Genomic DNA, 13,955 nt, shown 5'->3' with positions numbered 1-13,955 from the left:
ATCTTCAATAACATTAAGTTTGCTAATGCGTGTTTTCGCGTGTTTTTTGTATTTTTCAAGTTTAAAAAAGGATGAAAGTACACAAGTTTGTGTTCGCTTGTTCTACTCTTTACACATTCAACAATGGATGAGAAATCATTGGAAGGGACAGCGAACAGTTGCAGTGATACCATTTTCTGATGTAGGAATTTTAACTCCTGAAATTTCATGCGCTCTTTTATCTCACCACCTGGTCAACAGTTGCAGATTAGCGCATAACTTTTCGGCGGCTTGGAGCATGGGGTCAAAGGAGAGCGGCTTGATTCCAGTCCTTCTCTATCACGTCCCTGCTCTCATTTACTGCATTGCCCCCACTCCTGTCATGTCTGGTAAATGTGCATCTTTTGACCTGTTTTATTCATATTGATTAGGACTAATCGTTAGAATGGTGAAGTCATAAATGCCAAGGCTGCTCTGTATCAAATCCTGCCCCACCCACATCTCTCTCTAGCTCTCTCTCTCCCGCTCTCTATCACTTCCTACTCTTATCCTCTCTCCCTCTATATCTCCCCCCCCCCCCCCCCCAACCAGCTTCCCATTCCTCTCCCTCTATCACTTTCCCCCATTTCCCCACTCTGTCTATCTCTCCCCTCTCTCCCCATCTTTCCTCCCCCCCCCCCTCTCTCTCCCCCCCCCCCCTCTCTCTCTCTCTCTCCTCGATCTATACGTCTCCCTGCCCCCCCCCCATTTCTCTAACCATGGAATATTCAGTGGCCCATTCAGTAGACCATGGAGTTCAGTGGCCCCTACATTTACATGGTTGTCATGATTGCAGACATGAATTATTTGCGATTGAGAGGGCGCCCTTCAGCTATGTCTCGACTCAGAATAAAGTAAATTACGCTCGACACGACAAGAGTTATTCTGGGAGAGTAAATGCTATTATTATAACACTTACAAAGTTTTCGGGGAAATAACATTCCAGAATTGGGACGATTTTTTGATAATTACAACAAGGCATGATGTCTAAAACAGGGATAATCAACTTTTCTAATTACAAAACAATTTTGAAAAGGATGGGAAACTAGGTCTTTTTTTAAATACTGACACAACGTGTAAAATTTTGCAAGGAAATAAATGTAATACATGGGAATGATGATATACAAATTAGTGCACATTAATAATCATTTTAATGTTGAGAGTTCAAACTATATACATCTGCATATGGAATTTTTAATGTTCGTCTTCACTTTTTATAGAAGGTATAATATTTGGATGTATTTGTATTGACCTAATCCAACATTTCTTAATCCAACCAAACTTCGCATCCGAGCTTGGACAGTCTGGACAGGATCGCCCACCTGTCTATGGAGATTACGGTTACAGTAATACTGACGTCATCATGACAAACATGCATAGGTGTGATAGAAACGGGATCATAATCATTATAGGCCACTGAGGTATTGGGACAAAAAAAAGGATCATATTAAAAAGAGAATCTTAGCCGGGATTCAACTTAACACAAATATGTACATACCAACAAGTTTTTATAGAGACTATTTGCAGGAGAAAATCGTGTAAACACCACCTTGTGTCGAAAGGGGCGTACACCGTGACAAAAATTTGATATCGACATTATCGTTTTAGAAGCTCAATTTCGTTTTTTGTAGGCTTCGTCATTGTTTTGTGTTATAACTTGGGGAGGGGGGTTAATACAATAAGATTTATTCATTCAAAGTAATTGAGTTGTGTATATTGTGTACTCTATTATGTGATGCATTGCAATTTGAAATAAGTTGTATGATGTACATGTATTGAATGAATTCAATAAAGAATACTACAAAACAACAACAACAACAAACGTAGTTACATGTAATACGTTAAACTTCGGGCTACAACACTCGGGCAAATACATGCATAACGTTAGTCTTTCTTTCCCCTATCTCCCCCTCTCCCCCTCTCTACCATTCATCCTTCACACACCATCTCTTAAGTACTTAAAATATATTGGAAGGCATAGAACTAAGCACCCCCCCCTCCCCCCCCCCCCCAAAAAAAAAAAGAAAGAAGAGAACAACAGCAACAACTACCTACGATATGTCATTGTCACTGCTCTGCTTTTGATTTATCCCCATTTTGGATTAGTTTAATATCATATGATAGCTAAAGCTGCTGAAGCATATTGAAATTAGTTCACAAAAATTAAATGGTAGCCATCAGTCCTCTGTCATCTATTTCTAGCGAACATTCAAATTTATCGGGCATTCAAAATCTATGACTTGTCATTGTCAAATAAACAACTCACACAGTTCCATATACAAACCGCACATTTAATAAGTACATATTTCAGTTTAAACTGAATCTATTCATGTGAAGAAAACTGGTTGCATCCATCAATGAATTACTTCACCTATATAGCATTAAAAAGTAGTTACACTTTTCTCTTACATTTGATTTCATTTAGAAATGTATACTCTTAGTTAGAACTCCTATTATTATGCAGGCCTAAAGTACTTTATATTCAACGGTGTATATACGACAATGGTTGTGTTTTCAACCGAAGTCAAACAAAACATTTCGGCTATTTTCACTTTGCGATTTCATGTAATTAAACCAAAAATAAGAACGAATCAACGAATTATTTTTTAGACTCACCTGGGAGAAGTTTTGCTGCTTATCTCTTGAAATGACTACAGTGCAACCAAACGCTTTCCAATAAACGCGAAGGAAAAAATGTCTTACATTCGTTATTACTGTGATACAGAAAATGGACACTCTTTTCAATGAAGTCGGGCAAATTTGCTCGAGCCAAATTCAGAATTGCTGAAGCAAACTTTTCTTGCATTGCTCGCTTCATGGACGTTTTGTTGTTTAATACCTGTTTCCCCAAATAGAAAAAAATTAGGGCAGAAAAGTGCAAAAGGAGGTATTACGTATATCACGTTGGCATGGAGCCACAATACGTTGGTGGTAATACCAGCTAAAAGGAGTAGATTAGCATAAAAGAACAGGAGCAGGATTAGTGTGGTGTCCTTGCTGTGGTAAAGATTTTGGAATATATTATGACAGGAAGGAAACGCTCTAATTATGACAAAATTTCCTCCCTTTTCACTGCAAAACACCTCTCTCTCTCTCTCTGTCTCTGTCTCTGTCTCTCTCTCTCTCTATATATATATATCTCTCTCTCTCTCTCTCTCTCTCCCCCTTCCTCCCTCCCTCTCTCTTTCTCTCTTTTTCTTTGTCCCTCTATGGCTGTCTCTTTTACTCTCTCACTCTTACTCTCTCTCATAAAATACAAGACGAATAATATGATACATGTTTACAAAATGTTAGTATTTGATATATATGGAAATGAAATAAGCGACGTTTATATGACAGATATGATAAAGGTAGAGAGAAAGAGAGGGCAATGGGTGGGGAGAGAGAGAGAGAGAGAGAGGGGGGGGGGAGAGAGAAATGGGAAGGGAGCATAAACCGGAGATAATCTTTTGCAAGAAACATTTATATTTACATGGCCAACATGTCTGGGTTTTTATATTTCACAATATAACATGGATGAAACAATTCATTCAAAATATTACGATTTTACAATTCATTAATAGATATAAAATGTATATGTATATTGATTACATACTCCGGAAAAGCGTAGCTGTTGCACACGAATTTATTGCTTTTATACAAATATGATAATACGGCCCATGCTGATATAAAGTAATATATAGTTATACAGCATATTCATTTCAAAATAAATAAATTATTTATTTCAGAGTCATTACAATTACGCCGACAGCTGATCTGACATATTCTACGGCTTTACGTGTTGATCAGCAGCAATGGCGTAGCATGCCTCCACCGGGCCTCCGCCCCTTGATTAGGCACTGGCTTTATGGTAGTGGGGGTGGCACCCCGAATATATTGGGTGAATGAAATACAGTATAACAAGGCCACCTAGTGAGGGAATGGCGGGGAGAGTATCGTATATTTTTTATTTAAATTTATTTAATTATTTATCACTTCTGGGATATGGAACACCCTTATCAGCTTTAGGCTGCTTTTCGTATAGGGGTCAGCTGTCGTATCACCTTTCTTGAAAACATCGTCACGTCTTTCTCATTCTCTCTCTTTCTTCCTTACGTTTCTTCTCTCTGTTTATCCCTCTCTCTCTCTTTCTCTCGCTCTCTCTCTCTCTCTCCCCTCTCTCTCTCTCAGGCTTTCTCTCTCCTTCTCTCTCTCTCTCTCTATCCCCCTCTCTCTCTTGACATTCGATTGGGGCACGTGCCCCCATGTACCTTGTACATGTAGCTAAGCCACCCATCCGCAATATGTGGACTGAAGGAAGTTAAGGAGTTCCGAACATTCAACACCGTGCTCTAAAATGTACACGGATTTCTGCCATGGACGTCTTCCTGTACGTTATTTAAACGCATATCGAGCTTTAAAGACAAGAGGACCCCTTCCATGATGCAAGAAAAAAAAGGTGTTGAATCCTGGAAGAAAAATAAGAGGTTCTAGGCGTCAATTGCACAGTCGAATAAGAGAACAGCCCGTTCAAAGCAATACTTATAGTTTTCACATTTATATTACCGTTACACATGAAATGTAATTTTGATTGCGTTATCATAATTATTATACGCTACACGAGCCTATGAAGGCAGCTCTTACCAACAGCAGTAATTCAACGCAATGCTGACACTATTTATTTTGCATGTCATTCTCACATTTCGCGTAAAAAATGGCGCCAGACGCTGACGCATTCCTACTCCAGCAAATAACGCAAGTGTCACAAATGAACCGGGTATTAATTAATCGTCAATAGCCGGGAGAAGGAGTCTTTGAATACGAAGTCGTTTGGCTAGTGAGAAATGTTTGCGTTGGCGAGTTTTCCTCTCCTTCCCTCATGCCTTCTTCTTCTTCGCCTTCTTCTTCTTCTTGGACATCTTCGCCTTGAGGTACATACGCCATCAACGCGAGAATCATGAAAATGAGAGTCAAGCACCGGCAGATGACCGTCACGATGAAGATGATTTTGCTGAATTCTGCGTTGTCGTAGAGCCAACAGCTTCGGGACCCGTCGCAGTTGCTCTCCCATACTAAACAGACTCTGTCGATGAGGGCTCCCAAAATAATTGGCCCTGGGACGGTGCCTGCACAAAAACATCGATAGTTTCGTTAAAAACTATATAGGTCCAATTATGTAATATACGAACCCGCAAATTAGTGTGAGCCAAATCATGATCACTTTGATACTATCACTAGTGCTGTGTCAAGAAACGAGGGGAAGGGGAGGTTTAGAATTAATTTTCTTCTTATAGGCGTTCAAATGGAGGAGTGGTGGGGTGCGATACTAGCCTTATCAAAAATCAAAATTGATAAACGAATACCTACCTACCAAACATTACATTGATAAGTTCCTATTAGATAAAAAAAAAAAAAAAGAAGCTTTAGAGCAAGCGACAATAATAAATCTAAAGACTAGTACTCAATTCATAACCATAAGGCCGTTATCAGTAATTACAGAAAGAGAGATACATTTTAACGCTCTCTCTGTACGATCTTACCTAATAGTCGATATATAAAAGATTGTATTCCGAGACCATACGCTCGCTGTGAATGAGAAACAGATCTGCCAGAGAATACAAGAGAATTATAAAGAAATATACAATGGATTTACTGCCAGATTACAAGAAGATTGTACAATAAAACGAATTCATATAGCAAATGACTGTTGTCACGTTTTTATTACAATAATATTGAGGTGGGGACCAAAAAAGGGATATTTTCTTTTTTAATTTCTTTATATTTGATAAGTTTTTATAGCATTTTTACATTCAACATAAACATAATAGAAATATACAGATATTTATATTAATGTAACAACAATAAATCAAAGAAGAATCGAATTGATTTATAGTATAAAGAATAGAAAACATCACAGCGATCGTAAAAACTCCCCCTCCTTAGAACAAAAAAGGATTTCCATCAGCGTTCTATCATCTGCTAAACTGCTTAAAAAGGATTTTTTTTCTCAAATTCCGGAAATGGGATATTTTCTACATTGCAGAGCAATGACACTTTTTAAACCGACTTGAACCCCCTAAAACTACCACCCTTCAATTTGTTATACTAGAAATCAGGGCAATTTGTAAACTATAACAAAAACCCATTATCCCACTCCCTACCACCAACACTATACCTTTCAATTCAAGACATTGGAATTTATTGACATTTTTTTCAACTACCCATGATTTGACTCCCCCCCCCCCAAAAAAAAAGGAAATAAATAATAAATAAATAAATAATTCAAAAAAAAATTAAAAATTAATAATAATAAAAAATAAAATAAAAATAATAAAAATAATAATATTTTTTTTTAAATAACAAAAATAACAATAATATTAATAATGATAAATAGATAAAAAAAGTTAATGAAATAATTAAAATGAATAAAATAAATAGAATAAATTAAATAAATAAATAAGTAATCACCTACACCCCTCGCTTACCTCATGGTGGCTAGAATGGACGGTACGAGGGCTAGAAAGGTGAAGCCTAGCATAAAGAAAAGACCGGCCATAAACAGGGGCTCCCTGTGACAATGTTGGCCTTCACACATGCCCAAGACAGCCGACCCAGAGGCCGAGTCGGAGGCCGAGTCGGAGCCGTTGATATCACGGATACAGCTACAGTCATGGTACACCTGTGACAGAGAGATGACAAGTTTTTTTTTTTTAACAGTGGCGTCACAGGTGACCCCCGGGGATGTCAGCTAACATGGATCCGATCAAATGTTAAGATAAAGTTTAAAAGTAAAGACCAGTTTTGGAAACGCCCCCTCTTAAAAAATGAAATGGAAGCTCTTATTACCAATCATGACTGTGAAAGAATGTGTTTTTACTAATACTTTATGATACAATTTTTTCACACACACATGCCCAAGACAGCCGACCCAGAGGCCGAATCGGAGGCCGAGTCGGAGCCGTTGATATCACGGATACAGCTACAGTCATGGTACACCTGTGACAGAGAGATGACAAGTTTTTTTTTTTTAACAGTGGCGTCACAGGTGACCCCCGGGGATGTCAGCTAACATGGATCCGATCAAATGTTAAGATAAAGTTTAAAAGTAAAGACCAGTTTTGGAAACGCCCCCTCTTAAAAAATGAAATGGAAGCTCTTATTACCAATCATGACTGTGAAAGAATGTGTTTTTACTAATACTTTATGATACAATTTTTTCACACACACATGCCCAAGACAGCCGACCCAGAGGCCGAATCGGAGGCCGAGTCGGAGCCGTTGATATCACGGATACAGCTACAGTCATGGTACACCTGTGACAGAGAGATGACAAGTTTTTTTTTTTTAACAGTGGCGTCACAGGTGACCCCCGGGGATGTCAGCTAACATGGATCCGATCAAATGTTAAGATAAAGTTTAAAAGTAAAGACCAGTTTTGGAAACGCCCCCTCTTAAAAAATGAAATGGAAGCTCTTATTACCAATCATGACTGTGAAAGAATGTGTTTTTACTAATACTTTATGATACAATTTTTTCACACACACATGCCCAAGACAGCCGACCCAGAGGCCGAATCGGAGGCCGAGTCGGAGCCGTTGATATCACGGATACAGCTACAGTCTTGGTACACCTGTGACAGAGAGATGACAAGTTTTTTTTTTTTAACAGTGGCGTCACAGGTGACCCCCGGGGATGTCAGCTAACATGGATCCGATCAAATGTTAAGATAAAGTTTAAAAGTAAAGACCAGTTTTGGAAACGCCCCCTCTTAAAAAATGAAATGGAAGCTCTTATTACCAATCATGACTGAAAAAATGTGTTTTTACTAATACTTTATGATACAATTTTTTCCGGGAAACCGCCTACTAATATACAGTATCTCTCCGGACAGTGCTTGTAACTTTACCAAGACTGGGCCAAATTTCTTATCATTTTGATGATTCCAGAACCTTGCAGTACACACAAATACTTATATGCTAGATGATCAACCTTTTCTGATCGATTCCACAACGTTTCTTTCACAATGCAATCGCATGACCAGAACTGGTATATACCTTTAAGGCTGGGTGAAACTCCTAAAACGTCTGTCTGTCTGTCTCCCCTGACTGTTAGACAATGTCATACCAAAAAAAGACAAACAAACACACAAACCACAACTAAAGCAAGACTTACTCTGTCACTCTGCAAGCCACTGGGATCTTCATCAAGTCTGCAGCCCGCGTAACAGGCGGAGAAGTAGACCACATCATTGCTACCACATACCGGGTTGTAAGTGGCAGCACAGTGGCAATTACTGTTGCATTCAGCGGTGAAGTTAGCATTGCTTGTTTCATCTAAAGGTATGGATCTAGGATGAGAAATAATATTATCGTGATCATGGTGTAGATATAAATATCGAGTTTACACACGCTTTTTTGTTTAAACAAGAGAAAGTCGATTTGATTAATATCAAAGTAAAGTTTTTTTCTTCAAAAAAGTGATAAGGCTTTGAACTCGGCTAACTTAAACATTTACATTTTATTAAGTTCTCATTAATATCGAACATAGGAACAAAACAAAATAATTATTGGAAGATTCTTAGAGAAGAAATACATTTTACTGTTAATTAATGTATTATCAAAGTGTCATTTGAACAGACAAATTATTTGGTTTTCTAGTTTTACTATACATGGACAATTCCCGGTTTAATTTTTTTCGGGGACGCACTGCATGTAAGAATAAACATGTTACTTGCAGAGCCAATCTTAGTACTTTTCGAGAGACTTACGAATTGTTATATTGCACTGTAGCGCCCGCCATTGGTGGATCGGGACAACTGATGAGAAACGAAGACATACAGACAAGAGAAATGAGCATGGAAACAATGCAGAATTTGACCATTCCCGCGAAAGACAGCTTGAAACGTTTGACAAGAAACGCTCCAACCAAACAACCGACACAGCTGGACGGAATCACGACAAGCCCTGTGTGGAAAGAAAAAAGACAGCAAGAAAGAAAAAGTTACTTTAACGAAAGTTGACAACTCTTTTGAATTCAAATTAGAAATTCCTAAATAACATAGATTTATATTAATAGCTTAAAAGGGAAGAAATTTCCCTCCTTTGTTTTAAATTGAGATCTGGAATTGGTTGTTTAAAAAAAATGGAATAATTTGTTTCATCATCGTTGTTGTCATGGCAACCGTATCATATTATAACCATGTTGGGTTGTGTGTGAAAAGCGACCGATAAATGGCAACATATGGGCCGTTTTCAGGTTATTGAAACTGTTTTTAAAATCTCTTGTCGGTTTGATGTCGGTCTCGTCGGTGTGAATGGGATATGCAATAGATTACCGAAGCTGTGACATCATAAAAATGTATTTTTGGAAATTCTTCTGTCAATTTTGTTATATTGCTCTGGCTCGTAATGTTATGAACCAGAGCAATATAACACTGAGTTCCTATAGGAAATCTCTTTGTTCAGATGGCCTATATCTCAGCCAATAATTAACATATTCAATTGGTTTTTCGACATTTTGAACATTATTGTTGATGCTCTTTCTTTTTGATGACGTCACACTTCACCACTCTATAAGAATGGGTACCGGTTTGGAAGGCAGCGTCGCTGGAAGACAGGGAGAACTGCGACTCAAAAAACTTCGGCCCAAAAGCTGCGAGACACGAGATGATGAACCACTCGGTCGCCGCCGAGCAATTGAGCAACATGAATGGCTTATTGGTTAGGAGGTTCAGCGTCGCACGAGGGATGTCGCGTACCGAGTTGGCCCACCCCGTGCGGGCGACGAATTCGGACCCCTTCTGAGTTTGATGATGGTCGAGTCTGCCGTTGATATTTTTTGCATCTGGCGTAAGAGGGGGAAAGCAAGATGGACGTTTATTTAGAAAAGCCTGCAATAAATAAAAAAATATCCTTGCTGTGGAATACAAAAGTGCATGTTTATGAATGGCATCATAATGAAAAGAAGGTTATTGTTTATTTACTATTACATCTTATTCAATAACAGGTCAAGATTGCAAATGAACCCTTTTTGGATCAAATCTGGCTATCGGCAGGCTGGCCTACTTCTACAGGGGTCCTAAAAACCATTCATTTAATGATGTAATCAAGTTAATATAATTATGTTGATTACTGTACTATTACCAGTATCTTTTTTATTCAAAAGATTATATCATGTTTTGTGTGGTTTTGAATAAATGAACTTGAACTTGAACCTGGAAAAAAAAATTATATATATTTATATCATTTTATTCATAAAATGAAAAAGAAACATGGCGATCGAAAGAACCACTACATTCTACAAATATTTAACTACATTTCTTTATCATTTTTTCCAACTAATGGCGATCCCTTCCATTCTTCGACAAAATTCTTAATATTTTTTTCCCCAGGGAATAGAGAAATAAACTGAATACAGACCTGGAAGATATTTAGGGAACCCGATCAGTGGAAGAGCTACGATGAGAGCCATTGTACCACTGGTGATGAAACCGATCCACCAAGCTCCTATCCACAGCACACTGTCTGGGGATAGACCCAAACTGCGGAAACAAACAGAAAGGTTATTTTTAGACCAAAAATTCGATATCAGCATAACTCGTATATGTCCACATCAAATAAGTGTTACCAGTATCATGTTTAAGTGAATGAAAATTCACCCAGAAAAAATATTTATATATTTTTGTCTGATTCGATAACTTTTTTTATGGCGCTGGTTAGTATATATAAAACAAGTTATAAGCTTTCATTTCGTCTTGTCCGTAAAGTGACAATCTGAAAAACTTTTTTCGTTCTTGACAAGTGGTTCTTTCTTCACCATCAGTGGAAAATGACCTGTCCAGTAAGCTTTCACGTGCTGTGCTACGACATAGGTCTGAAGAAGTTTGCAGCACGGCAGGCAAAAGGCTTACCCAATATAGTCTTTCAACTGATTGTGTAGAAGAAAAAAGAATTCACGCTACATTACCAATCATATGAACCACTTCAGTTCTTTTTTCTTCTTCTTCTTTCAGCTCCACTGTGTTAGAAAATAGACAGAAAACTTGTCGGAACATTCAGGTCGACACCCGTACCCCTCACGATACCCTTCTTCTCGAAAGCGATAATTATGGTTACCTTTCTGGGTCCACCCCAGGATCGACGTAGATGCTGAGAAAATACCCACCGAGCAGATAGCCAAGAGCTGGACCTAAGATGGACGTTGCTTGGATAATACCTATAATAAAAGAACATTGTAGAGAAAGGGAGAGAGGGAGAGAAAGAGAGAGAGAGAGAGAGAGAGAGAGAGAGAGAGAGAGAGAGAGAGAGAGAGGACGAGGACGGTGATGAAGATAAAGACTTTCTTTTAGGAACTTCGTCAAATAATTTCGTTTATAGGGACAATTTAAAACTTGCTTCCCTCATTAATCAAAGAACGAAAAATGAGTTTGTTTACTGTATTCGCATTCGAATTATGAAAGAAGAAGTCTAAAAGAGTTGAAGACGATTTATTATTTTTAATAGTTTGGACGAACCTTTATGAGGTTGCCATGCGTCTTCTAAAAAGCATGCTTCCCGATTGGAAAGCACACTTCAGTCTGAGAGTGGTTTTAAAATTCATTTATCACCGATAATCTGTTTGTGTTTTGTCTGAATCAAAATCTCTATCTATTATATATAGACGGAATGATGAACTTTACCTCTGGCACAAGCACCACACTTAACCATAATCCTGACCCTTGACCTAACCCCAGCTGCAGAATATATCCTAATCATCTTTCTTTGATTTAAAGGTATCCGGTAACTTTGTCTTAGATGCTTTTAAAATATCCTTGATTTAGCTCATGCTGCAATGATAATTATAAACCTTTAGGTCAGTCAGGAACTCCATGACTATTACAAGCCTATCGCCTGTCTGATTATCAAGATATTTATGATTGGAAATCCAAAAAACGTTTCCTAGCGGTTTTTATAACACTACAGGCTATTGGGAAAAACGAGTATGTTAAAACCGGTCACTCAAAGGTTTTTACTTTTTGGGGGCACTTCTTGATCATTTTGAAGCGGAATTTTTTTTAGGGCTTCAATATAATACCATATCACAGACACTGATAACACATAGGGCCGTGCATCTCAGATTTTGTTAACGATCCCTTTAAAAGAGAAACCCGGAGCAATAATTGCTGCCGCAGGAAAAAAATGTCGGGTCACCCCTCCAATGCTTACCAAGATAAATGGAGGACATATGGGGCGCCACGCTTTCATCTAGATAGGTCACCCCCAGGGTATAGATGGGCGCCGCCCCCAGCCCATGCAGACATTGTGCCGCTACAAATACCCAGTAATAAGAGCTCAATTCCTCATCAGCATTGGCATCTATATCGCAGGGGTTCGTTTCGTTTGACGTGATGTCACATGTATCGGAAAATAGCGTCTGCAAATAAAGAAAACGAAGAAAAGAAAGGCATGTTTTGTGGGGTTTTTTTTAAAGAAAAGTGGTATCTATGTCGATTTAAAATCTAAAATATGCCATTCTTCCTACAATCATTGAACTTGGTCTTTTTAACCCAAGCACAATAAGTTTAGAATTTGGGCTAGTAAATTATGGACTCAATTCTGCAAGTGAAGAAGTGTTACTTATGGAGTTGTTTACATTGAATTCTGGCTCAATATTAAATGCAGTGAATGACTTTGCCTTAAAGACAACGTCCCTGAATTAAACGCACCATCCGGTGGGAAATATTTGACGTAAATAAGAATTAATTTTGCACAATCCGATTATCATTATTTGTTGTTATAATATTACTGACACCTCTGAATTTGGGACTTACTCCAAAATCTGCTGTTATAGTGCATTGTAGGTTTTACATGATGTCACTGTGTGCTGTCAGAATGATTGAAAGTTCATTTCTGAGTAATTGATTGATTTATTATTCTCTTACATGCAATTGTTTGAATTTTTCTTAAACTATTTGTATTAAATTTGAAGTAAGGATAAAAGGCGTCATAACGCTTGGAACATGCCAATACTTTTATTTACCGATGGTATGTAAGGACCCGACGTAAACTGTGGTAGGGCAAAGAGGAAGGAACCAGCGGCGAAAATGAGAGCACCGTTGCCGAGCCACAGGGGCTTGTTGCCGTTCTCCCCAAAGTATGTGACCCCCAAAACCACGATGAGGAGGGCGAGGTCGTAACAGGATGCCAGGAAGCCGGTTTGCACGCTGGGAAGGCTGAATCGCTGCTCCAGTGTGGTGGTAACGGTGAAGACAATCCCACTGGTCACGTAACTTTGGGTGAGAGCGAAAAGGCAGAGCCACACCAGAAATCCTTTGGGGTTGTTCCACCTCTGACAATATATCATTGGAGAGATGGAGAGTGTTTTACAGACAGAACAGAAAGATAGTTGGATAGATATAGGCAGGGAGAGAGAGAGAGAGAGAGAGAGAGAGGACGGAAAGAGAGAGAGAGAGAGAGAGAGAGAGAGAGAGAGAGAGAGAGAGAGAGAGAGAGAATTCAATGTAGTTGTCTTAAAGAAAACTTTATCATTATCATTATTATCGACTTTTAAATTTGAAGTATCCGCGTAACCATCACCTCATATTCCTTTGATGTTCTTTTTTCAATTCATTTTTCCACTGACAATAACTACGTTACACTGCAAACCCTTGCCTTTCATTCTCACCCTCGCAAACACACTTTCTTTCGACGGGTGTATTTGTGGGGGTCGCGCAATCTGTGTGGGATGGAGGCAGACATAGATGATCGAAGAATAACAAATGTATAAAAACGGACAGAATCTGGATTGACTACGTTTTGAGTTTTGACATGATTCTAACCTGCAGGGAAGACGGGCGAAAAGAGAAGCAGCCATACCGCTGCTGTCCTTCACAGCGAACGACGTCGTGTAAACTCTTCTCTTGCGACGAAAACGACAACGACGATGACGGCGATATCGATGTCCTGAACGGCGCCACGGAA

The 13,955-nt window shown here is 38.6% G+C and overlaps 1 protein-coding gene across 1 annotated transcript; it reads right to left on the bottom strand.

The window, feature by feature from the left end:
- Positions 1 to 4,208: 4,208 nt before the first annotated feature.
- Positions 4,209 to 13,338, bottom strand: LOC580869 (solute carrier organic anion transporter family member 4A1). The gene is made up of 11 exons (XM_030974004.1): positions 13,015 to 13,338; positions 12,201 to 12,408; positions 11,112 to 11,211; positions 10,416 to 10,537; positions 9,583 to 9,840; positions 8,765 to 8,960; positions 8,170 to 8,344; positions 7,221 to 7,310; positions 6,483 to 6,676; positions 5,538 to 5,602; positions 4,209 to 5,123 (listed from the first exon to the last, which is right to left on the bottom strand). Exons 1-11 carry the CDS (start codon positions 13,336 to 13,338, stop codon positions 4,789 to 4,791), a joined length of 2,067 nt encoding a protein of 688 aa, XP_030829864.1. The 3' UTR covers positions 4,209 to 4,788.
- Between the last annotated feature and the right edge of the window lie 617 nt (positions 13,339 to 13,955).

The sequence above is a fragment of the Strongylocentrotus purpuratus genome, unplaced genomic scaffold, assembly GCF_000002235.5.
Source record: "Strongylocentrotus purpuratus isolate Spur 01 unplaced genomic scaffold, Spur_5.0 spur5_scaffold_7, whole genome shotgun sequence".
Classification (NCBI taxonomy): domain Eukaryota; kingdom Metazoa; phylum Echinodermata; class Echinoidea; order Camarodonta; family Strongylocentrotidae; genus Strongylocentrotus; species Strongylocentrotus purpuratus.
The sequence above is the reverse complement of the archived record's forward strand: the minus strand, read 5'-3'. Positions and strand labels throughout refer to the sequence as shown.